Source organism: Lynx rufus, unplaced genomic scaffold (genome assembly GCF_022079265.1).
Source record: "Lynx rufus isolate CCGP_SWC_20201006 ecotype Redwood Valley unplaced genomic scaffold, mLynRuf1.p SCAF_2, whole genome shotgun sequence".
Taxonomy (NCBI): domain Eukaryota; kingdom Metazoa; phylum Chordata; class Mammalia; order Carnivora; family Felidae; genus Lynx; species Lynx rufus.
The window spans coordinates 186,034,048-186,061,522 of record NW_025814834.1 but is presented as its reverse complement, the minus strand read 5'-3'; the positions used below and the strand labels follow the sequence as shown (position 1 = coordinate 186,061,522).

Below are 27,475 nucleotides of genomic sequence, written 5' to 3'. Positions count from 1 at the left end.
GATAGAACAGCCCTGAGTTCAATTTTGTTCATGAATTCAGTCTGACATGTTAAGTCTGAGAGATATCTATTAAACATCCAAGTGGAGCTGTTGGAAAGGCAATTGGATATATATGAGTCTACAATTAAGAGAAGTTAGGGGCGCCTGGGTGGCGCAGTTGGTTAAGCGTCTGACTTCAGCCAGGTCACGATCTCGCGGTCCGTGAGTTCGAGCCCCGCGTCAGGCTCTGGGCTGATGGCTCAGAGCCTGGAGCCCGTTTCCGATTCTGTGTCTCCCTCTCTCTCTGCCCCTCCCCCGTTCATGCTCTGTCTCTCTCTGTCCCAAAAATAAATAAACGTTGAAAAAAAAAATTAAAAAAAAAAAAAAAAGAGAGAAGTTAGAAGAAGCAGAGACATAAATTTGGGAGTTACCAGCATACAGATCATATGTAAAGAAAGCCATGAGGCTGTTTGAGATCACCAGAGAGTGAATAAATAACCAGAAAAAAGAAAAGGCCCAAGGTCAAAGATGAGAAATCAGCAAAGATGACCAAGAAGGAACCAACAGGGAGATCAAACTCTCCGTTCTCAGTTGTCTCTGGTTATTTCCAGATCTGGAAATTCCATTTATAATTTTTATTATGGTTTTCTGTTCCACCTCTTATCTACAGAAATAATCATATTGTTTTTGCATACAGCCACGTGTTTTCAATGTTTACCAATTTTTTAGTATGAGATAATGTAAGTGCATAAAAAAAATGCAGAGCTTAACAAATTATTATAAAATGAACATTCACTACCAGCAACCCCAGAAATTCCTTGTGTATCCTTTCTGGATCATAACTCCCTGTCTCTGCCCACTCTACTTCCCCCACCTTGGTAATAACACTATCCTGCCCTTTATGAGGATCATTTCCTTGTTATTCTTTATGATTTTACCACTTTATGTTCCCAACCAAAATCAAAAAGTTAACGTTTACCTTGTTTTGTACCTTCTATGAATAGACCCATAGAATATGTATATGTATTCCTTCACTCAATATTCTTTTTTTTTTTTAATTTTTTTTTAATGTTTATTTATTTTTGAGACAGAGAGAGACAGAGCATGAACGGGGGAGGGTCAGAGAGAGAGGGAGACACAGAATCGGAAGCAGGCTCCAGGCTCTGAGCCATCAGCCCAGAGCCTGACGCGGGGCTCGAACTCACGGACCGCAAGATCATGACCTGAGCCGAAGTCGGCTGCTTAACCGACTGAGCCACCCAGGCGCCCCTCACTCAATATTCTTTGTGAGATTAAACAATGTTATATGTTGCCCTTTAAATAAATATACACACACAAATATAGTCATCCATCATTGTTTTGTTTGATGGAGAGAAAAGAGATCAAAACATGCCTTTTTGGCTAATGTACATTGTGTTTGACAAATGCTGTCAGAGTACTTCAACCTTGTGTAGAACAGAGTCTCATCTCTCCCTCTGTGCTTCTAGAGTCAAGCACAGTATCATGCGTAGATGCTACAAAGGAACTGAGTTTGAATTTAGGAGATTTATAATCTAATCTTGGTAATGTTAAAAACTGGTTATGTCCCTTAAGAGAGTCTTTCTATGCTTTAAGTTCCCATCTATAAAATGGAGATAATGGCAACCCCAACTATATTTGAGAGAGAGAGACAGAGAGAGAGAGAGAGAGAATGAATGACAAAAGGATAGAAAGAAATGGAAACAGGGAATCAGGAAAAAAAAAAAAAGGTGGGGTGGGGGGACTATACATCCAAAAACATTTACTGAATACATTAGTCTAGTCATGATATATTTTAACAATAAATGATAGTATACCACATACATTTTTTTCCTACCTTGCTTTTTTTACTTAATGTATCTTAGAAATCACTCAGAATCAGTAAATATAGACCTTACCTCATTTTTTGATGGTAATAGAATAACTGCATATCATTTTGTTTTTTTAAAAAAGGTCATTTTTGTTATATATATTATTGTTATTAATGTGTATAGTATTTCTATTATTTCCTCCTTTCTGTTTTTATTTTTTTTTTAACATTTTTATTTATTTTTGGGACAGAGAGAGACAGAGCATGAATGGGCGAGGGGCAGAGAGAGAGGGAGACACAGAATCGGAAACAGGCTCCAGGCTCCGAGCCATCAGCCCAGAGCCTGACGCAGGGCTCGAACTCACGGACCGCGAGATCGTGACCTGGCTGAAGTCGGACGCTTAACCGACTGCGCCACCCAGGCGCCCCTCCTCCTTTCTGTTTTTAACTGTAGTTTTCCCAAATCCTGTTAATTCTATCACCCCAAACATTCCAGCATATTTTTATAAAGTTTCCCTTCAGGTTAGTGAGTACACCCACAGCTGAAATCACTGTTCACACACTTCTACATGCTGTTTCCTTTGCCTGCAACTATATCATAAGCATTTCTCAGGTCATTAGGAATTCCTAAAAAGCACATAGTTAGCAGCAGTTGACTCCAAGAAATCAGGACTTTTATTCTGTATGCAATAATTCATAATAATAATTCAGCAATAATTTATACTGAATTTAATAATTCAGCAATAATCTATATTGAATTTAGCATACATATTTATATAACCTTTGTACTTTTTAAAAATCAAAGTTAAAATAATTTCTGAAAACCTATTTTAATAGTTGTATAATGTTCTATTATATGTATGATCATTTCACCATCCCCTAACGTTGCCCACTTATGTTGATTCAATCTAAAGAGGCTTCAGTAACTTTTTTCCCATTCTACCCGAAACACTGGCCTCATCACAGATAATTCATCTGGAAAAGCTAAAGGAATACAGAGAGAAAATGAAATTAGCAGGGTAAAAAAGCATACACACACAGGCACACCAGAGATATAGCTCAAGTATCATGAAGAAAGAAAAAGTATTAAGATCATTCTGAATAACTAATTAATAAAATTAAACCTGAAAATAAAATGGAAGTAAACTTCTCATATAGGAAAATAGACCATTACAGCATTTCTGGCTGTAATCCCATACCTTTTCCCAGTCAATACTATATCTCATTCCTAATCTGTAATCCTCATAGGGTAGTATCCCCTAATACCCTCTTCAGGGTTGCAGTATCTACCTTAACACTGCCCACCATGGACACTACCCTGGAAATAAGATCAGTGGCTATGAGGCTGGAAAAATCAATAATATAAATACTAGGGTCAAACAGGAAACCGTGAGTTACAGTTATACTAGAATAGCTCCCTGCTGACTACACCTTCCACAGATAACTATAAACTATAGACAAAGATATAAGAAACATGTATTTCACATTATAGTCAAATTGTCAAAAGAGAATCTTGAAAGAAGCAAGAGAGAAGAAATGTGTCATGTACAAAGATCTTCAATAAAATTAATAGCTGTTTTCCTGTCAGAAACCATGGAGGCCAGAAGGCGGTGGGATGGCATAGAAATCTTAAAAGAAAAAAACTGTCAACCAAGAAGTCTATATTCAAGCAGTACTATCCTTCAACTAGAAAAAGAAGAGCAAACTAAACCCAAAGCTAGCAGAAGGAAATAATAAAGATTAAAAAGATAAATGAAATAGAAAATAGAAAAGTAGAGAAAATTGACAAAACTAAAAAGTGGTTCTTTAACAAGATCACCAAAATTGACAAACCTTTAGTTAGATTAAGGGAAAAAAAAGACTCAAATTACTAAATTGTTAAGTTTAAAGGGGGCCATACTACCCACTTTACAGAAATAAAAATTGTTAAGAGAATGCTGCGTAAAATTTATGCCAATAGACTGGATAACCTAGATGAAATGGACAAATTCCTAGAAACACACAACTACCAAAACTGACTCAAAAAGAAAATCTAAATAGACCAATAATCAATAAGAAAATTGAAGCAGTAATCAAAAACTTCCCAACAAAGGAAAGCCCAGGATCAGATAGCTTCACTAGTGAAGTTTACCAAACATTTAAAGAAGAATTAACACCAACCCTTCCCAAAAACTAGAAGGAGGAAGGAACACTTGCTAACTCATTCACAAGGCCATCATTACTCTGATCCTGAAGCTAAATCAAGAGACTGCAAGAAAACTACAGAACAACATGCCTTTTGAATACAGATGCAAAAATCCTCAACAAAATACTAGTCAACTAAATTTAGCAGCGTACTGAAAGGACTTTAACTGTATACGATTACCACATGGAATTTATCCCAGGAATGCAAGGGTGGTTCAACATACAAAAATCAGTCAATACACAACATTAATAGGCTGAAGGAAAAAAAAAAAAACCACGATCATCTTAATTGATGCAGACAAAACATCTGACAAAATCCAACATCCTTGCATGATAAAAACCATAAACTACAAATAAAAGGAAACTTCTTCATCATATAAAGGCCATTGTTATAGATTGAATTGTGTTCCCACATAAGATATGATCAGTCCTAATCCTCAGGACCTTAGAATGTGATCTTACTAGGAAAGAGAGTCTTTAGTGAATTAAGATGAGGTGATACTGGAAGTGGATGGGCCCTAATCCAATGACTGGTTAGTATCCTTATAAAAAAGAAAGCAGAGACACAGAGGGAGAATGCTACTGATAATGAAGGCATAAACAGAAGTGGTATGTCCAACCCAAAGAATGCCAAGGACTGCCAGCAACCAACAGAAGCTAAGAAAAACAAGGAATGGTCTTCCCCAGAGCCTCCAGAAAGAGAGGGCCCTACCAACACCTTGATTTTGGACTTGGAGTTCCTAGAACAGTGAAACAATAAATTTGTTGTTTTAGGACACCCAGTTTGTTGTACTTTGTTTTTGTTTTTTGGGTTTTTTAAAAAAATTTCTTTTAATGTTTATTCATCCTTGGGAGACACAGAGTGAGTGGGGGAGGGGCAGAGAGAGAGGGAAACAGAATCCAAAGCAGGCTCTAGGCTCTGAGCTGTCAGCACAGAGCCCAACACGGTGCTCAAACCCACGAACCACGAGATCATGACCTGAGCTGAAGTCGGATGCTCAACCGACTGAGCCACCCAGGTACCTCTTGTGTGTTGTACTTTGTTACAACAGACCTAGGAAACTAATACAGCTATATATAAAAAACACGAGCTTAACATCATACTCAATGGTGAAATGGGCTAACTTTCTCCTAAGTCATGAACGAGACAAGGATACCCATCCACTTTCTCCACTTTTATTTAACAAAGTACTTAAAGTTCTAGCCAAAGCAATTAGGCAATGAAAAGAAATATGGGACATTCATGGGGCATCTGGGTGGCTCAGTCAGTTGAGTGTCTGACTTCGGCTCGGGTCATGATCTCATGGTTTGTGGGTTCAGGCCCTGCGTCGGGCTCTGTGCTGACAGCTCAGAGCCTGGAGCCTGCTTCGAATTATGTGTCTCCCTCTCTCTCTTCCCCTCCCCCACTCACACTCTGTCGCTCGCTCACTCTCTCTCTCACAAATAAATAAACATTAAAAAATTTAAAAAAAAATACAGGACATTCATATTGGAGAGGAAGAAGTAAAATTATCTCAAATGACATTATCTTATAGGTACAAAACCCTAAAGAATCCATCAAAAACTGTTAGAGCTAATAAATTTAGCAAAGTTGCAGAATACAAAATCAACACACAAAATCAACTGTATTCTATACACTAGCAACTGTGTATAGAATATTCTGTATTCTATATACTAGCAGGGAAAGTAAGGATATAATCCCATCAACAACAGCATCAAAAAGAATAAAATATTTAGGAATAAATTTAACCAAGGAGGTAAGAAACTCATACACTGAAAACTATAAAACAATACTGAAAGAAATTAAAGAAGACATACATAAATGGAAACACATCTCCTTGTTCATGGATTGGAAGACTTAATATTGTTAAGATAACAATACTTACCCAAAATAATATACAGATTCAATGCAATCTCTATCAAAATCCCAACTGCATTTTTTTTACAGAAACAGAAAAACTCAACCTCAAATTCATATGGAATTGAAAGGGACCTAGAATAGCCAAAACAATCTTGAAAAAGAACGAAGTTGGAAGATTCACACCTGCTGATTTCAAAGCTTATTAAGAAGCTATGTTAATAGTTTAACATATTTTGAATATGGAAATGACATAAGGATAGACATGCAGACCAAGAGAGTGCAATAGGAAGCCCAAAAATAAACCCTCCCACCTATGATCTATGTCTCAATTCAGTAAATATCCCAAGACCATTCAATGGAGAAATGGTGTTGGGACCACAGTGCAGGGAAAATGTATTTTCACATGTACAACAATAAAGCTGGGACCTTAACTCACATCACATATAAAAGTTAACTCAAAATGGATCAAAGACCTAAATTTAAGAGTAAAAACAATAAACTCTTAGAAGTAAACACTGGAGAAAATATGACATTGGATTTGGCAACGACTTCATGAATATGATAACAAAAGCATAGGCAACAAAAGAAAAAAATTGGACTTCATCAAAATTAAGAACATTTGCACATCAAAGGATGATATTAAAAAAGCAAAACAACAACCTACAAAATGGGGAAAATATCTGATAATCATAGATCTGATAAGGGATTTAAAAAAAAAGCTCCAAGGGGGGTGCCTCGGTGGTTCAGTCAGTTAAGCAGCTGACTCTTGGTTTCGGCTCAGGTCATGATCTCATGGTTCATGAGTTTGAGTCTCACATCCGGCTTTGCACTTAGCGTGGAACCTGCTTGGGATTCTCTCTGTCTCCCTCTCTCGGTGCCCCTCCCCCATTCACATTCTCTCTCAAAATAAATAAACATTAAAAAAAAATTCCTTTAAAAAAAAAAACTCCTAAAACTCAACAATAACAAAAACAATATTACTTCATGACTACTAGGGTGGCTATAAAAAAATTAAAGATAAAAAAAATGGTAACAAGTCTGAGAATGTGGAAAAACTGGAATCTTCATGCATTAATGGTAGGAATGTAAAATAGTTTTGCCAGCGTGGAAAAGTTTGTCAGTTTCTTAAAAGGTTAAACATAGTACCATATGATCCAGCAATTCCACTCCTAGGTATATATCCAAAAGAAATGAAAGCAGAGACTTGAACAGTTATTTGCACACCAGGTTCATAAGCAGGATTATTCACAATGGCTGGAAACTGGAAAATGACCCAATGCCATCAACAGATGAATGGATAAACAAAATGCCATATTCCCCTTCAAATGCAATATCATTCAGCCATAAAAAGTGACATTTTGATATATGCTACAACATGTATTTTCCTTGAAAACATTGTAATTAGTGAAGTAAGCCAAAGAACAATTATTATATGATTTCATTTACATAAGGTACTTAGAATAGGCAAATATTACAAGAATGAATTATGGGGGTAACATAGGTAAATATAAAATATATGATAACAATAAGAGATAAAAACAGAATGATATAAAACAGGGTTATTATATTTACATGCTACATGACACGATATGAAGTTAAATAACTATGATTAAGAATGCATGCTGTAATCCTTAGAACAACTTCCTATGGGGGAAAAAAAAAGACAGTCATAGCAAAAAAGCCAGATGAGGAATCAAAATGGAATACTAAAAAATGTTTGACCCAGGGGTGCCTGGGTGACTCAGTCAGTTAAGTGTCCAACTTTGGCTCAGGTCATGATCTCACAGTTTGTGGGTTCGAGCCCCGCATCAGGCTCTGTGCTGACAGCTCAGAGCCTGGAGTCTGCTTCAGATTCTGTGTGTGTGTCTCTCTCTCTGCCGTTCCCCTGCTCATGCTCTCTCTCAAAAATAGACATTAAAAAAAAAATGTTTGACCCAAAAGACAACCGTGAAAGAGTTGCTGAGGAACAAAAAACAGATAAAGCAAATAGAAAACAAATAGCAAAAAAGTAAACATAAACCCAACAATACAAATAATTATAAGACATACAAATGGATTACACTCTCCAATTAAAAGGCAGAAATTGTCAGGCTGGATTTTTTACAAAGCCATACCCAACTATATATTATTATCTATAAGAGATGCACTTTAGCTATAATATAGACACAAACAGATGGAAAATAAAAGGACAGAAAGAGATATATCCTGAAAATAACAAGTATATGAAAGCTGATGGGGATATACTAGAAAAAGTAGACTTTAAGACCAGGAGGATTACCAGATATAAAGAGGAACATTTCATATTGATAAAGGAAAAAATCACTATAAATATGTAAGCACTTAATAGAATTTCAATACACATAAAGCAAAAGCTAACAAAACTAAAAAGATAAATAGACAAACCTACAATTGTAAGTAGAGACTTTAAGATTCCTTCTAATTAACTGAAAGTACAGGCAAAAAAGAAAATTCAGTAAAGATATGGAATATCTGAATGACACTATGAATCACCTTGACCAAACTGATACTTGGAGAGGACTACACCAACAACTACAAGGGCACTATCCCAACAACTTTACTAGTCTTTGTCAGTGCACAAGTTTACTAAGATAAGGCAGGTTAACTAGGTCGTAAGTCAATAAATTTCAAAACACTGTAACCTTAATGAATATGTTCACTGACTACAGTGAATTAGAAGATATACTAGAAGTAATATATCTAGAGAAGCCTCAAATATTTAGAAATTGAAGAACATATGGCCAAAGAAGAAATCACAAGGGAAATTAGAAAATATTTAAAACTGAATAAGGAAAATAACAGTATAACAAAATTTGTAGGATGTACCTATAGCAGTGCTTAGAAGGAAATTTATAGCTTTAAGTGCTTATATTAGAAAATAAAGTTTTGGGGGCACCTGGATGGCTCAGTCAGTTAAGCATCCGACCTCGGCTCAGGTGATGATCTCGCGGTTCACCCACTTCAGGTGAGCGGCAGCCCTGCTTTGGGGGAACTTGAGCCCCACTTCGGGGCTCCGCACTCTCTCTGCCTCTCTGTCTGTCCCTCACTCACTCGTGCTCTCTCCCTCTCTCAAAATAAATAAATGAATGAATGAATAAATAACTGTAAAAAAAAAAAGTTTTAAAGCCAGTGAACAAAATTCACCTCAAGCTAGTAAAAGAAGAGCAAATTAAATTGAAAACAAAAACAAAAATAAAAAGGAAATAATAAAGAGCAGTAATAATAACACAATAGAAAACAAACACTAGAAAAAACCCACTTACTGTTATGTTCGATAAAGGACTCAGGCAAGTTATTACTGCACTGAGGATTCACTATGAATTTAGTAGAATAGACTAATGCCACCATAACATGGACTAATCAACATAGACTAAAGCTTCTGTAAGTTATTTGACGTTCAGATAACCTGTGTTTCAAAAGAATGTGCATAAGAAACCCAGTTAGATATATTTTCTTAGGCCACCAATGACCCAAATACTGCAATGGATAAACTCCCCTGAAGACTTGCACCTTCATAAAAATTCCTAGCACCTTTTATATATTATATAATAACTTAGGGCAAATTAAGCCAATCCAAATGTAACTAAAAAAAATCAAAAACAGTTCTAGGAAAAGAACTAGGAAAAAACAGATCTAGGAAAAGAACTAGGTTACTCTTCAGAATTTTGTTCCATCACATATATAAGATAAAAGAAATATTATTAAGCTTTATGATCCAGAAACTGTGTGGTTAAGACTAGTAGTGGTCTTGGGCGTCTGGGTAGCTCAGTTGCTTGGGCATCTGATTCTTGATTTCGGCTCAAGTCATGATCTCATGGTTTGGGAGTTCGAGCCCCGAGTCAGGCTCTGCAGTGATAGAGGATTCTCTCTCTACCTCTCCCCAGCTCATGGCATTTTCTCTCTCTCTCTCTCTCAAAATAAATTTTAAAAATAAATAAAATAAACTTAAAAAAAAAAAAAGACTACCAGTGGTCTCATAATTACATTAGTTCCTTCTTCCTCAGAAAACTCTCAAATGTTAGTCGGGCACACCTGACCAAATAACTAGCTTTCTTCACCTCCACTACAGCGTTGTGACCTGCAGCTGCCTTGCCAGTAGGATGAAAGTAGAAGCAGTGTGTACTTCTTCTAGGAAGTAGCCTTAAAAACAGGAAACTGCTTTCTGTTTCTATTCTTCCTTCTTGTTTGCTAGAATATTGTTGTGATGACTGATACTGGAGTAAGCCAACTTCTACAGATAGCAAAGCATCAAAACAGAAGAACCCTAACCCCTAATGACTGTGGAGTTGACATAATATCCTTGGCACTGCCTATACATGACAGAAAAATAAATTTCTATCTGAAGCCTTTGCTATTTTGTTATTTTTTATCACCTGCAGTCAAACCTTATCCTAGTTAATACTAACTGAAAAAAAATTATGCCCTTAACCAATAAGAAAGTGATTTACAAATGAGAGAAGAATTTGTATCACTCCAAAGTCTCAAAAAGGTTGTGTAAGATATTAAAACAGCTAAAGATTGTCAGGTGAATTACAGAAAATCTAATGTAATTAAAACATTGCATACTTGCTGGGCTAACCAACAAAAATATACTAACCTGTGATGTTCTGGTATATTCCTCATATAGCCTGTCATACTCCTTACTCTTTTCCTGATACTGAGAGTGGTACTCTTGGAGTTTTTTACCTACTGCATCAATGTTATCTTCTTTTACCAATTGATCCTATACAGTTAAAAAAAAAAGAAATAAAGAATGTTAAGAATTCTGACACATGAATTTTTCCACACCTATTTATTTTTAAATTGCATTTCTACTATAAGTTTAAGTCACTGTATTAATATCAAGCATCCAAAAGCACTAAATTCTTTTGTTAACACTATTATAAGCCTTTAGATAATATCAAAATAGTTAATATTTTAAAAATTAAGAAATGAAGTATAAATAGGAAACAAACAGAAGTATTTTTATATAAAGTTAGTAAATACATGCAACCAGCTATTAAGGAATAGTAGCCACAGAATAAGTTCCAAAAATATCTTACATCTTAAGTAGGAAATTTAAAATGACTACATTTCTTTTTTTTTCTTTTTTTAAACTGATAAGCCTGGTAAATTAAAATGAAATGATGTTAAAAATGACTTGTTGAATAACTATCAAGAACTAATCATACCTGTTGGTATCTGGACACTGGGTACATGAGCTTCACATCAAGTTTGGGATTGTACTGAGCAAGAGATTCATGATGATAGTGGTTAATGAGCTCCACCACAGAATTAAATGTCAGAGGATCAGAAAAGCCGTATTTACCATCTCGATGATAGATCTTTATTAACTTATTATTGCCTCCCTTCCTGTGAACAAAACAACAACTGTAGATTTTTTTTCCAAAAATTCTATCAAAGTACTATTTTCATATATATTTCCATATAATTATGTGTGTAAAAGTACATACAATATCTTATCATTTTAACAACTATTTCTTTTGTCTATAAAATATCTTGGTTACTAAAGGTCAATATACCTGACCAGAAAAATAACTAAAACAAAAGTAAATTATATCTTTTGTTTATTTTCTGAATGAATTTTTAAATTTAAATTCGATTAATATTTTTTCAGGAAGAACAGAGATAATCTCTTTAGGACCTAAAGATATGTGATTGTGTGTCTTTGGAGGGAAGCAGAAGCCATTTCTGTATGAAGGGGGATGATAAACATGTGTCACACAGAAATCACCAACACATTCAAGGTTTTATTGTGAATGCCCAAACATAATTAAGCTCCTTGAATGATTTATAACTGAGTAATTTAATCTAGTACCTTGCATTATTTTGTCTTTTATATTTGCTTATAATTCTTGGAAGTGACTATTTATTTAAACCATCACAATAAGTAAATGATTCAATTGTCATTCAACTGTTTTATAAGGTATAGCTTTTGAAGAATCGTTTATATTAGAATGGGGTAATTTGACTCTTTTGTTTACTGAGTCATATCCAATGTTTCCTTAAAGATAATATATAACCAAAGCTTAAAATGGCAGTGTTTTCCAAGTCCCACACAGTATAATCAAACCACAGCACGTTGATTCATTCTATCAAGCAAAACACTGCACCATTCCCACTCAACTCTTCTTATAATACACGCAGACTTAATGGGGGGAAAATACGTCTCTACATCTCTTTCTGCCATGCTATTACACATAATAAAAGAGACACTGGGATTTGTCAATGCCTCATTGACAAATGAAAGGTCAAACACAATAGGTTCAATCTATGGATTGATTTAATAATGCTTACAGAAAGTCAAGATTTAGATGGATGAAGAACTATTCCTACAAAATATGTATCGGAAGGACCACCTAATCTTATGTAGTTACTATAGATGTGTATACCCACACATATATTCACAATAAATACAACCTGGTCTCTCTAGAGAAAAGTAAAAAAGGCACTCATTCGTTCAAAATTTTTGAATATCTGCTATATGCCAGGAACTAACTGTACGAGGTACAGTGCATATAATGATGAACAAGCCAGACTTCCAATTTAGGAGCATGAGGAACGTATTTCTATCTTTAAGTTTATAAAGAAGATGAAGAATTTCTCATTAAGATAGAATATAACAACAAACAGCTAGATATATCAAATGGTAATACGTCCTACAGAAAAAAATAAAGCAGAGTAAAGGCAAGAGATAGTTCTGGGGGTGCAGGGATTTCTTTTTTATATATATTGCACAAAGAAAACCGCTCTATTCAGGTGACATTTAAGCAGAGTCCTAAATGAAGTGAGGGAACTAGCACAGCAGGTATATAAGGGTGCAAGCAGAGGGAACAGCAAGTGCAAAGCCCCTGAGGTAGAAGCATGTTTGGCATGTTCAAGGAACATTAAGGAGGCCAATGACACTGGGGCTGAATGAGCAAAAGGAAGAATACTAGTAGGAGAGAAGTAAGAGATGTAAAAGGAGCTCATATCATGTAACAACCTGTAAGCCATCTTAAGGGTATTGACTTTTACTGAATAAGATGGGAAAACACAAGAGGATTCTGAGCCGAATGATACCATCTCTCATGTATTTTAAAAGGCTCACTCTAGCTGCTGGGGTGAGAAGAAACCATTCAAAATGAGCAGGTGTAGAAGTAGAAAGATCAGTTGGGAGACTATTAAAATAATCTAGGCAAGAGAGATGGCATCCATCCTGAACAAAGACGATATAGTGAGAAATGGTGGGACGCTGAATATATTTTGAAGAGAGAGCCTACCAGACATGCTGATGGCATAGACATAGATGGGTAGAAGAGAGAGAAACAACATAAAGATGATTTCAAGTTTTTTATCTTAAGCAATTAGAAGAATGGAATTGTTATTTATCGAAATGAAGAAGGCTGTATAAAAAGAACATGTTTAAAGGGGAAAAATATTTTGCTTTTAGACATGTTAAGATTGAGATGCCTAATGAATGTACAAGAGTAGACAATCCAGCAACCTATTTGAAGAATCTAAAGTTCAGGAGAAAGGTCTGGGCTAGAGTTATAGAATCAAGAGCTGTCAGTCTACAGATGTTATTTGAAATGAGTACAGTCAAATAAGAGAAGAGGTCCAAGGTCTAAGTCCTGGGGTTCACCAATGGTTAGTAGTTAGGAAGATGAGGAAGAACCAGCAAAAGAAACGAAGAGAGAGCAATTAATAAAGTAAAAGGAGAACTAAGAACATGATATATATATAATATATCATGTGATATATATATCATATATATGTGATATATATCATATGATATATATATATATGATATATATATATATATCATATATATTATTTTGAAAGAGACAGGGTGAGTGGGGGAGGGGCAGAGAGAGAGAGAGAGAGAGAGAGAGAGAGAGAGAATCTCAAGCAGACCCCACACTGTCCATAAACAAGATCATGAGCAAGCCAAAACCAAAAGTCAGACCTTAACAGACTGAGCTACTCAGGCGTCCCAGCACAGTACATTTTTTTTTTTTCAACGTTTATTTATTTTTGGGACAGAGAGAGACAGAGCATGAACGGGAGAGGGGCAGAGAGAGAGGGAGACACAGAATCGGAAACAGGCTCCAGGCTCTGAGCCATCAGCCCAGAGCCCGACGCGGGGCTCGAACTCCCGGACCGGGAGATCGTGACCTGGCTGAAGTCGGACGCTTAACCGACTGCGCCACCCAGGCGCCCCATTTTTAAGAAAGCATTTCAACCCAGAGAAAATGATCAACCAGGTAAATGATCACAGGTTTTGATAAAGAAGGGATCATTAAGTGATCTGGACAAAATGGTTTCCATGGGATGCTAAGGTGAAAGCCTGACTAGAATGGACTAAAGAGAATGAAATAAGAAGGAAAAGAAATGCCAACAGACAACTGTCTTGAGGAGTACTGCTGTAAACAGGGAGCAGAGAAATAGGGAAGTATTTGGAAAGGGATACGTCAAGGGAATTTTCCTTCTTTATTATTCTTAAATGGGAGATAGTATCACATATTTATATGCTGATGAGAATGGCTCAGTAGAGAGATAAAAACTGATGATCACCAAGAGGACTGACAAGATAATTCCTAATGTATGTCCTTGAGAAGAATAGAGGGATGGGATGGGATTTGGCCCACAAGTAGTGAGATGGATCTTGGACAAAACTTGAACAGTCATCCACTGGAACAGGAGTAAGGGTATTCACATTCAGATGCAAATATGTTGATAGCTGTGGCAACAGGACCAATGGGGAGTTAGGTATCTTCCAACAACTTCCATGTTACCAGTGAAACAGGAAGCAATTTCCTTAGGTAGAAAGGGGAAAATGAGTTGTTCAAAGAAAAAAAAAAAAGAAAGAATATGTGAAATTGTCATCTTGGGGGGCACCTGAGTGGCTCAGTCGGTTAAGAATCGGACTTCGGCTCAGGTCATGATTTCACGGTTCATGAGTTCGAGCCCTGCTTTGGGTGAGCACGAGCCCCACTCTGGGTGAGCTTGAGCTCCACTTTGGGTGAGCTCCGCTTCAGGTATGCCCCATTTTTCTCTCCCTCCCCCTCTCTCACTTTTGCCCTCTCTCTCTCAAAAAAAAAAAAAAAAGAGAAAAATTGTCATCTAGGAAAGTGAGAGAGCAAACAGATTGCAGAGATGCAGAAATTCAGCTAAGCAGTACTAAACGCCCATGTAAGATTAATAGTCATGAATTTTAAGTGAAGCCAGTGAGCACAGTGTATTTTTCTTCACATTCAGCTACTTAGGTATAGGCAAGGAATAGATAAAGAGTTGAATTTAACAAGTGTAGGAATACAGTTAGGGAACTACAACGGAGGGGAAAAAGGAGCAAGTTTATTGAGGATATATTCATAAGGCTAATTTTAATAATAGACCATGGACTCTAAGCAGAGAGGGAAGAAAGTGAGGACATGAAGGAACTAAATAATGGTCAATTTTTAATTATATGTCTCTCTCCCTCACTATACCCTTCTTAAACAGAAGAATTATGCTATCCCTTCTTGTATTCTACCACCTGGCCTAATGCCTGGCATACAGCAAATTCCTAAAGATTTAACTATCCAGATTTTCTACAATGAGTTCTATTTACGATGGTTTACTAAATTGGAAAACTTCTATTTCCTTATCACCTACCCTTTACAGTCTGATTTCACTCTCATTTGAGAGTCACCAACTTTTATTAAATTCAGACTCTGCCTGCCTCCTCCCTCCACCCCAGGCTTAGATTCTTTGCAATGGCTTAAGATTTCTACTCTCCCTACTTTCTCTCCCTACCCATTTAATATTTTGTCTTCCCATTACTTATATGACATTACAGTTTTTTTAATTTTTATTTACTTATTTTGAGAGAGAGAGAGAGAGGGAGCAGGGGAGGGGCAGACAGAGGAAGAGACAGAATCCCAACCAGGCTCTGTGCTGTCATCATAGTGCCCAATGCAGGACTCGAACTCATGAACTGTGAGACCATGACCTGAGCTGAGATCAAGAATTGGACAGTTAGCCAACTGAGCTACCCAGGTGCCCCTATGACATTACACTTTTGTCTCAACCTCTTAGACTGTTCTTCCTCAGCTCCTTCCTGTTGGTAAACACAGTCTCTAAAAATACTTGCCTTCAGCCTCTACCTTTTCTTCCCTATATATATTCTTTCCTTAAAATCCCATTTATTCTATGGAGATGGTACCTGAATCTTTTTCTAGTTCTATGCTCTCCTCTAAGCATTAAACCTACATTTCTAGCTCTACTCTAGATACACTTTTTCTGGAAGTTCTGGAGCAGCTAAAAACCAACATCTTTCCCCTGTTCTCTATAAAACAACTGCTTCTGACTTGCCTATTTCTATAAATGGCACATTCATTCTAAGCCCAACAGGCTCAAATGAATCATCTTTAACTACTCCACCCCAACCTCATACCTACTCTATTATTAAATCCCTTGGCTCTTAGCTCCATATTGCCTCTTACTTTGATTCCTCAACTCCTTTCCTAGAGCCACTATCCCAGCTAATAGTGTATTCCATCTTTCCATCATATCATTCCCCTGCTTAAAAAACATTCTTGGGTTTGGTTTTTTGGTTGCTGTTTTTTGTTTTTTGTTTTTTTTTCACTTAGAAATAAAATTAGGGGTGCCTGGGTGGCTCAGTTGGTTAAGCATCTGACTGTTGGTTTCAGGTCATGATCTCACAGTTGATGGGCTCGAGCCTTGTGTTGGGCTCTGTGCTGACAGCATGGAGTCTGCTTGGGCTTCTCTCTCTCTCTGCTCCTCCCCTACTCCTACACACACACTCTGAAAGAAAGAAAGAAAGAAAGAAAGAAAGAAAGAAAGAAAGAAAGAAAGAAAGAAAGAAAGAAAAAGAGAAAGAAAGAAAGAGAAAGAGAAAGAAAGAAAGAGGAAAGAAAGAAAGAAAGAAAGAAAGAAAGAAAGAAAGAAAGAAAGAAAGAAAGAAAGAAAGAAGAAAGAAAGAAAGGAGAAAGAGAGAGAGAGGGAGGGAGAAAATTCCTTACCATGGCTCACAAGGCTCTGTGCATCTGTCTCCTTTCCACTTTCAACTTTATCTTCTACCACTCTATGGTTCACACTGTAAGCCAGTCACAGCAGTCTTTGTATTCACTGGATCCACCAAATCTTTCCAAAATTCAGTGTCTTTGCATTTTCTGTTCCCTCTTCCTAGAACACTTTTCTGGCTGGTTCTCACATATCCTTCAGTTTTCAGAGGTCACATCCTCAGAGAGGCCCTCCTTCTCAAAACTATCTTAAATTCCCTTTCCCTATAGTCTCTATCACATAACCCTGTGTAGTTCCTATATAGCATTACATATACTGGAAGTTATTTCTTTTTTATGTGTTTGTCTCCTCTCCCCTACTCCTATCTCTACCCAAATATAAACACCAAATGGATAGGAGACCATGTATAGATAGGAAATGTTCATCATTTCCTTTTCCTAGAATAGTACCTAGAACATTGTGGGCACTCAATAAATATTAAATGATTAAAGAATAAATTCTATTCTTGATCACCATTACGTCTCAATTGATAATATTCTACAGTTTTTTGTTTTGTTTTTAAGTAAGCTCTATGCCCAATGTGGGGCTTAAACTCACGACCATGAGATCAAGAGTCACATACTCTACCAACTGAGCCAGCCAGGTACCCTGACATTTCATAATATCCTAACTCTTTGCTAGTATCTATCCTCTTTTATTCTTTCTATTCAAATATAGTCTGATCATATAATTGCTAAAAAAAAAAAAAAATGCAATGGTTCCCTCTGCCTACCTATGATATTAAATGCAGGGGCACTTGGGTGGCTCAGTCCATTCGCCGAACATCCAACTCTTGATTTCAGCTTAGGTCATGATCCCAGGGTCATGGGATCGAGCCCCATATCAGGCTCTACACTGAGTATGGAGCCTGCTTAATATTCTCTTTCTCTCTCCTTCTGCCCTTCTTCCCGCTCACTCTCTCTCTAAAATAATAAAATAAAATTAAAATGAAATAAATGCAAACTCCAAATTTTAGAATTCAAAGCCCTCTTCAACATGACCCTTTCCAACCATCCATCCCCTACCACTTGGTTCCTCTTTATGGACTTTATCCTCTGGCCAAATTGGGACTGCATCTTTCAAGAACAGGGCACTCTAGTTTCTCACCAGCTTATCTCTGTTCCTATTGCTACCTAATCCTGCAACCTCCCCTCCCACTTTCTACATGCCCAAATCTATTCCCTTCTTCCAGATACACTGCAATGCAATTTCTTCCATGAAGGACACCTCTGTATATCCTCTCAACAAGATATTTCTTTCCCATTTTTTGAATTTCTCCTATTATTTTAGTTTAATTCAAAGCAATTTTCTCATTCCTATTGCCCTCAACACACTATGGCTTCTTTGAGACAAAAATTTTTAACTCATTATCAGATCCTATGCAGAGTAACTAGTACTGAACTATGGATTTTACTAAACTCCAGTAAGACCATCACTTTTCTGTCTAACAAAATCTGTCAGGGCCCAGTTAAACTATTATTTCCTCTGAGAAAACTTCCCTTTACCTTTCTCTCATTTATTTTTTCCTTTCAGATATTCACTGAGTACCTACTACATGTCAGACATTTTGCTAGATACATGAAAGCTTTAAAATATTCTTGCTGGGGAGCCTGAGTGGCTCAGCCAGTTAAGCGTCTGACTCTTTATTTCAGCTCAGGTTATGATCTTATAGTTCACCAACAGCGTGGGGCCTACTTGGGATTCTCTCTCTCTCTGCCCCTACCCCACTTGGCTCTCTCTTCCTCCTCGCTCTCTCAAAATAAATAAATAAATAAGTAAATAAATGAATAAATAATTTTTAAATAAAATATTCTTGCCAATGTCCACTGAACAATGGATAAACAAAATGTAGTATACACATGCCTTAAAAAGGAAGAATATGCTACAATATGGATGAAACTTAAAACTATTATTCTTGAAAAATAAGCCAGACACAAAAGGATAAATATTGTAGGATTCTACCTTTTTTTTTTTTTTTTGGTATGATTCTACTTATATGAAGTACCTAGAATAGTCAAATTAAATTCACAAACAAACTAAAACAATGGTTACCAGGAGTTAGGAGAAGGAGTAAATGGGGAGAACTCAAATATAACACCACAATGTTATATTATGTGTTATATTAAAAGCATTCAAGTATAGTATATATGTGTCTCTCCTATTCCACCATTACACATTGGGATTATGAACTCTTAAAGGTAAAACCGCATCTTCTTATTCATGTCCACATTCCTGGTCCTACCGTAATATCCACCACAAAGATAACCCTCTAAATTTTAAAGCTGCCCAAAAATAAAATGGGCTGTCTCAAAGGAAGATGCTAGCTCCCTCTGACTGAAAGATCACATGGAAGCTCAGTGGCCCTTTCTGAAAAATGTTATGCAGAGAATTCTTACATCTGCAGAAACCCCAGCTGAACCAAGTAGTATTAACAATCTTCCAGCTGCAGGTCTCTAAGCATAAGAATTCTCAAGGTGGTTCTAGACTAGACTGTCACTGGGACCCCTTTCCAGCCTTTGTTCTTAAACAGTGCTGCAACTTCAGGTAAGTAATATAACTTCTGCAGGCTCTTTTCCTCATCCCAAGATGCAAAAATTGTTGCCTTTAGTTAGCTGCACTTAGGAATCTACCCATCATAAAACAACTTAGTGTGGGATTAAAACCATTTTTCAGATCATTCATCTGTTATTATGTATTATCCACTGTCTAATGTCTATCCATTATCACACACTAAAGTCTGGAGATGCAACAATGATTAAACAATGATTATTAGAGAACTTAAATTCTATGGGGTGAGATAGACAAGGTGGAAGAGGAAAAGAAAATACAGGAGCAGATTATAGAGAATTAAATTGAGGCAATATATATCCTTGGATGGCTACTTTGGATTGAAAGTTTAAGAGAGTTTAAGAGTTAACAGGTGGCAACTGTGCAGAAATCTGATCGACAAAAAGGAACCGAGGATGCGAAGACCAGAAAGAACAGCTATTGCAAAGGCCCTGAGACAGGAATAAGCTTCACTTATCTGAGGTACAAAAAGGATAGTGGGGTTGAATGTAGTGGAAGGGAGAGAAGAGGGCAAGATATGAGGTGTAAAAAGTAGACTGAGACCGGGGTGCCTGGGTGGCTCAGTCGATTAAGCGTCCAACTCTTAGTTTCAGCTCAGGTCATGATCTCACGGTTCGTGAGTTTGAGCCCAGCATCAGGCTCTGCTCTGACAGCACAAAACCTGCCTGGGATTCTCTCTCTCCCCCTCTCTCTGCCCCTCCTCTGCTCTGTCTCTCAAAATAAATAAACTTAGAAAAAAAAAAAGTAGACCAAGACCAGGTCAAATAGAATTTTGTAAGTTAGAATAAAATCCAAATTCTTTTACCTTAAGTGCAGTAGGGAAACTCTTAAAAAAGAATTTTAAGTGGGTGCCTGGGTGGCTCAGTTGGTTAAGCATCCAGCTTCAGCTCAAGTCATGATCTCACAGTTTGTGAGTTTGAGTCCCACATCGGGCTCTGTGCTGACAGCTTAGAGCCTGGAGCCTGCTTTGAATTCTGTGTCTCCCTCTCTCTCTGCTTCTCCCCCACTCATGCTCTGTCTCTCTCTCTCTCATTCAAAAATAAATTAAAATATTAAAAAAAATAATAAAAAAAAGAATTTTAAGCAAAGGAGTAATCAGACTCATACCTTAAAATGATCACTACGGGTTGCTGTGCAGAAAATGGTCAAAAAGGGTGGGGAAGACTAGAAATTATAAGATGCTGAGAGGCCTGTCACGAAATGACTGTAAAAGATCAAACAAGATGATGGTGGCTTAGTGTTGAGTGGCAGACAAGTGTGACAAGATTATGAATATAGATTTGGAGGTAAAGTGGAGATTACAAATACAGATTTGGGGGTAAAGTTGGCAGGACTGTTTAATGATGGATTTGAATGTGTTAGGGAAAAAGAGTTGTGACTTGAGTACTGTAGAGATGGTGGTTCTATTTCTTTTTTTTTTTTAATTTTTTTAACATTTATTCATTTTTGAGAGACAGAGAGAGACAGAACATGAGTGGAAGAGGGGCAAAGAGAGAGGGAGATACAAAATCCGAAGCAGCCTCCAGGCTTGAGCTATCAGCACAGAGCCCAACACGGGGCTCGAACTCACAGACTGTGAGATCATCACCTGAACTGAACTTGGATGCCTAACTGATTAAGCCACTCAGGTGCCCCAATGGTGGTTCTATTTCTGAAAGAAAAAAAAAAAAAACAAAAAAACAAAGAAACAAAGAAAAGGAAAGACTAAAAGAGAAATGATTTGAGTAGGAGGAGTCGGGTTAGAAATAAAAAATTCTGGGACACCTGGGTGGCTCCGTCAGTTGAGCATCTGACTTCAGCACAGATCATGATCTCACAGTTCCGTAGGTTTGAGTCCCACGTCAGGCTCTGTGCTGACAGCAAGAAGCCTGCTTCGGATTCTCTGTCTCCCTCTCTCTGCCCCTTCCCCACTTGTGTTCTCTCTCTCTCTCTCTCTCAAACATTTAAAAAAATAAAAAATAAAGAAATAAAAAGAAATAAAACATTTTGCTTTGACCATGTTAAAATTAGTATGTTCCCTAGTTATCTAAATGGCAGAGTCAAATAGGCAACGGGATATATGCATGTGGAGTTCTGGAGGTCAGAGTTGGAGATGAGGTTTATGAATCACCACCATATAACTGCCTGTTAAAGCCATGGAATAGGACAAACTCATCTTGGGAGAATGAATACAGAGACCCAACTCTGAGCCTTGAACACTTAAAATTTAGATACTGAGCAAAGGAGTGGCTAGTCTAGAGTTAGGAAGAAAATCAGAAGAGTGTGATGTCACCACAGCCAAGACAATAAACTGTTTCTAGGAAAAAGTGCCTAGGACTAATGCTACTAAGAAGTCAGTTGAGGTAAAAAGAGAAGTGGTCGTAGACAACATGATACTCTATAGAAAAAACCCAAAATATTCCACCAAAAAACTGCTAGAACTGATCCATGAATTGAGCAAAGTTGCAGGATATAAAATCAATGCACAGAAATCAGTTGCATTCCTTTACACAAATAATGAAGCAACAGAAAGAGAAATCAATGAATCGATCCCATTTACAATTGCAAAAAAACCCATAAAATACCTAGGAATAAACCTAAACAAAGAAATGAAAAATCTAAACACTGAAAACTATAGAAAGCTTATCAAAGAAACCAAAGACACAAAAAAATGGAAAAATACTCCATGCTCCTGGATTGGAAGAATATTGTTAAAATGTGGACACTACCCAAAGCAATCTATATTCAGTGCAATCCCTATCGAAATAACACCAGCATTCTTCACAGAGCTAGAACAAACAATCCTAAAATTTGTATGGAACCAGAAAAGACCCCGAATAGCCAAAGTAATTTTGAAGAAGAAGACCAAAGCAGGAGGCATCACAATCCCAGACTTCAAGCTATACTACAAAGCTGTAACCATCAAGACAGTATGGTACTGGCACAAGAACACTCATATCAGACTACAGAACCCAGAAATGGACCCACAAATGTATGGCCAAGTAATCTTTGATAAAGCAGAAAAGAATATCCAATGGAATAAAGACAATCTCTTCAGCAGTGACATGCAGAAAAATGAACCTGGACCACTTTCTTACACCATACACAAAATAAAGCCAAAATGGATGAAAGACCTAAACGTAAGACAGGAAACCATCAAAATCCTAGAGGAGAAAGCAGGCAAAAACCTCTTTGACTTTGGCCACAGCAACTTCTTACTCAAGGGAGGCAAGGGAAACAAAAGCAAAAATGAACTACTGGGACCTCATCAAAACAAATAGCTTCTGCACAGCAAAGGACACAATCAGCAAAACTAAAAGGCAACCAACAGAATGGGAGAAGATTATTTGCGAATGACATAACAGATAAAGGGTTAGTATCCAAAAGCTATAAAGAACTTCTCAAACTCAACACCCAAAAAACAAATAAGCCAGTGAGGAAATGGGCAAAAGACACGAATAGACACATCTCCAAAGAAGGCATCCAGATGGCTAACAGACACATGAAAAGATGCTCAACATAACTCATCATCAGCGAAATACAAATCAAAACCACAGTGAGATGCCACCTCACACTAGTCAGAATGGCTTAAAATTAACAACTCACGCAACAACATGTTGGCGAGGATGTGGAGAAAAAGAATCTCTTTTGCACTGCTGGTGGGAATGCAAACTGGTGCAGCCACTCTGAAAAACAGTATGGAAGTTCCTCAAAAAGCTAAAAACAGAAGTACCCTACAACTCAGCAATTGCACTACTAGGTATTTATCCAAGGGATACAGCTGTGCTGTTCGAAGGGGTGCATGCAACCCCAATGTCTATAGCAGAGCTATTGACAATAGCCAAAGTATGGAAAGAGCCCAAATGTCCATCGATGGATGAATGGATAAAGAAGATGTGGTATATATATACAATGGAGTATTACTCAGCAATCAAAAAGAATGAAATCTTGCCATTTGCAAGCACATGGATGGAACTAGAGGGTATTATACTAAGCAAAATTAGAGAAAGACATATCATATGACTTCACTCATATGAGGAATTTAAGATACAAAACAAATGAACATAAAGGAAGGGAAGCAAAAATAATATAAAAACAAGGAGGGGAACAAAATATAAGAGACTTTTAAATACAAAAAACAAACTGAAGGTTGCTGGAGTGGTTGTGGGGTGGGAGGATGGGCTAAATGGGTAAGGGGCATTAAGGAAGACACTTATTGGGATGAGCACTGAGTGCTATACATAGGGGATGAATCACTGGAATCTACTCCTGAAATCATTATTGCACTATATGGTAACAAACTTGGATGTAAATAAATAACATTAATTAGACACACACACACACACACACACACACACACACACACACACACACACAGAAGAAAGAAGTGGCCATTGGTTTTGTAGTCCCTGTAGACTGGAAGAGACAGAAGCCTGACGGGAGCGGCGGGGCAGGGGGAGGGCGGGGGAACAGAATCAAATGAATCATTGCAGCACACTGATTCTTCCTCAGCACAACTAAAAGTCCCAAGGTATTAACTTCTTATAATATCTTTACCAGAAACTCCAAATTTCTAGCATAAACTACATGATTTTTCCTAAAGATAGTAGGTAGAAAGACAATAAAGAGTCAGATAAATCTGGATCTGTACCCATCCTCTGCCACTTACTAGCTATGTGTCTTCAGGTAAGTTTCTTAACCAGGTTAAGCTTCAGTTGCCTCATCTATAAAATGGAAATATGAATAATACCTATCTCATAAGGTTGTTGTGAATAATAAGATATTGCACGTAAAATGTTTAGTACAAGGGAGCTATTATCATTACTGTTTTCATTATATTTTTCTTTAGATAGTTCCTTTATAAAAAAATCACAGTACTTTATTGTAATTAGGCTATTTTAATTGTTAAAATTGAATATAAAAAAATTAAATGTAAAAATATCTAATGCCGTTTTCCTAATCTTTTAAAATATATTTGTAAATATATCTTTGTAAATATAAAAGGTGATACACCCACCACTTAGAAAATTCTAATATGCCCATATGGATGGCATGATATAGGCTGAGAATTGCCTTATCTTCTACATATCCTCATCAGCCTAAACTATGTTGAGTTTTACTCTCTGAAGTCTGCACTGAGAAAAATAATAGGATTAATAGAGGGGTGGATTCCCAACATATCATTAATAACCTCAAACTGTGCCCAGGACTTCTTTTTCACTCACAGGTCTTCTTCCTTCCTTACTTTTAGGGATCTTAGCCTTTTTTTTTTTTATTCCCTCATAAAAATAAAAATTGTGGCCATTTTCATATAAGACATTTAAATATTTAATGTACAGAGAAAGAATAGTCAGCCAAACAATTAAAAATTATGTATCTAGGGGCACCTAGGTGCTCCCTGGTGGCTCACATAGGTTAAGCATCTGACTCTTGGTTTCAGCTCAGGTCATGACTTCACGGTTTGTGAGTTTGAGCCCTGCACTGGGCTCTGCACTGGGATTCTTTCTGTCTCCCCCCCTCTCTCCCCTCCCCAGCTCGTGCTCTTTCTCAAACTAAATAAACTTAAAAAAACTATATATCTAAATTAACTTCTTTTTAAATGTGTAAATAAACATTTAAATAAATACAAAAATCTCTCTATACCCAGAAATAAATAATGGTAGTAGAACACTAGTCAAATGCTGAAAAATACTCACCGCAAAGTCAAAGTGTAATCTCCCTGCATTTTTGTTGAGGCATCTCTGACCAAGAACGTACCATCTGGCATATCCCGTAATTTGTCATTTACCTCCTCCCTGAAAAACAGAATTATAGGAAAACAAAAAAAATGAAATCGCTGATTGTTCTCTTCACATTAATCGATTAGTTGATTAGTCAATTGTTTTCTTCACATATTACTACTAAGACTAGTTAGGAGGGGAGTATGTCTAAGGTCACAGAATTATGGGGGCCCTCAGAGGTCATTTAGTTCCTCCCCCTAGATATGATCTTTCTGTTTTGATTTTTGGAATTATGCAACTTAAGGACAGGCTATTTGCTTTTTAAACTCTTCCAGATTTCAAACGTCTGTAGGGGATAGTGTTTCCATTAAGCCTTTAGGGCTTCCTTAGGCAAGTCTGAACTTGTACGGTTTCAGGAGAAACCAGCAGCTGTTTAGAAAGAAGGTTATGTTTAAGCAACAGTGGCAGCTGTGTCTGATCAGAAGGGGAAAATTTCACTAAGTTCACAACCTTTCAATATAATCTTCTCCAATTTGAATTTATACTGATGATAAACTCCTCTTGCAGAGTTGGTTTAGAACTTTAAGAATACTAGAACACTCAGGAAAGGAGGGCATAGAAGACTCTTGAGTTACAGACCCACATGGTCTTAGAATGTAAGTTTAAGGGATGACTGGGTAGCTCAGTCGGTTAAGCAACTGACTCGGTTTTGACTCAGGTCATGATCTCACAGTTCAGTTAGTGGGTTCAAGTCCTGTGCTTGATTCTCTCACTGCCCCTTTCCCCCACATGGTTGTGCTCCCCCTCCTCTCAAAATAAAACTTAAAAAAACTTAAAAAAAAGAATATAAATTTAAATGATATTTAAATCTAACAAATCATTTTATTATATAATTACAAAATAAAAATTTTCTGATCCATTTTAATATAAAAATATATTAAGTCTCCTCCCAAAAATTAAACATAGAATTACCATATAACTCAGAAATTCCACTTCAGGGCATGCACCCAAAAGAACTAAAAGCAGGGACTTGAATAAACATTTATACACCAATGTTCATGGCAGCATTATTCACAATAGCCAAAAGCTGTAAACAATCCAAATGTTCAAAGCCAAATGTCCAGATGAATGAATAAATAAAAATGTGGTGTATATACACATAATGGAATATTATTCAGCCTTAAAAAAGAAGAAAATACTGACACATGCTATAACACGGATGAACCTTGAAGACATTTTGTTAAGTGAAATAAGCCAGTCACAAAAGGATAAATATGGTAAGATTCCACTTAGAGGTACCTAGAGTAGTCAAATTCATAGAAACAGAAAGTAGGATGGTGGTTTCCAGGCGCTGGGGAGAATAGGAGGAAAAGGCAGTTAGTGTTTAACGAGTACAAAGTTATGCTTTGGGAAGATGAAATAGTTCCAGAGATGGATGGTGGTGAGGGTTGAACAATACTGTCAATGTACTTTATGCCACTAAGCTGGACATTTAAAGATGGTTAAAATGGTAACAAAGGGGAAAAAAAAGAAATGAGTGGCACTCTGGGAATTAAAGAAAACAGACAAGAGAAAGAGAAACACAAGCATATTAAAGAATACACCATCAGCCTGGAACCTAATTTGACAGAAATGGATAGGTCTTTTCTAAAACAAAATTCAAGAAAAACAAGAAATTTGAAAATTCAAATTCAATATATATATTTCCCTTCTCTAGGCTCAGATTTTTCCAAAACCACATTTTACCCAAAAAGTAAACCTGTTCTAGAGTCCTGTTTCTCAAAATGAGGTATGTGAAGACTACATCAAAATCACCTGGGGAAACTGTTAAATGCAGATTCCTGGGCCCCACCTCAATTGGTTCTTGTGCATGCAAAGATTATGGAACCACTGACTTAGACACAGAAAGGTAAAGAAAATTAAGTACCTGTAACTATCTTTTATCCTAAAACACATGTAGCTATCCTAAATGTAGAAGTTTCATTTATTCAGAAATCTATCCTCAATACAGTATTAAAAGTAATGATCACACCTGTAATAAAGATTTTCTTGTCACTTTTTTGTGGGAAGGACAGCATTTAGAAACTTTTGAAATGTTCTCACATATGATTTTCAAAATGGTAATCTTTAACAACTAGTAGTGCATTAAAATGTTTTATTTTTTTTTTTGAATTTATTTATTTATTTATTTATTTTTTTTATATGAAGTTTATTGACAAATTGGTTTCCATACAACACCCAGTGCTCATCAAAAATGATTTGTTTTTCAACTGCATTGAATTATAGTAGTAT

General features: G+C 36.7%; 1 protein-coding gene across 1 annotated transcript in view; it reads right to left on the bottom strand.

Moving 5' to 3' along the window:
* The window catches only part of PIK3R3 (phosphoinositide-3-kinase regulatory subunit 3), a 144,982-nt gene that overhangs the window by 20,456 nt on the left and 97,051 nt on the right, over positions 1-27,475 (bottom strand). The window contains exons 3-5 of the mRNA XM_047082577.1: positions 25,160-25,258; positions 11,042-11,222; positions 10,468-10,593 (exon numbers count right to left, since the gene is read on the bottom strand). Coding sequence (XP_046938533.1) covers positions 10,468-10,593; positions 11,042-11,222; positions 25,160-25,258 — 406 coding nt within the window. The remainder of the gene's footprint in view (positions 1-10,467; positions 10,594-11,041; positions 11,223-25,159; positions 25,259-27,475) is intronic.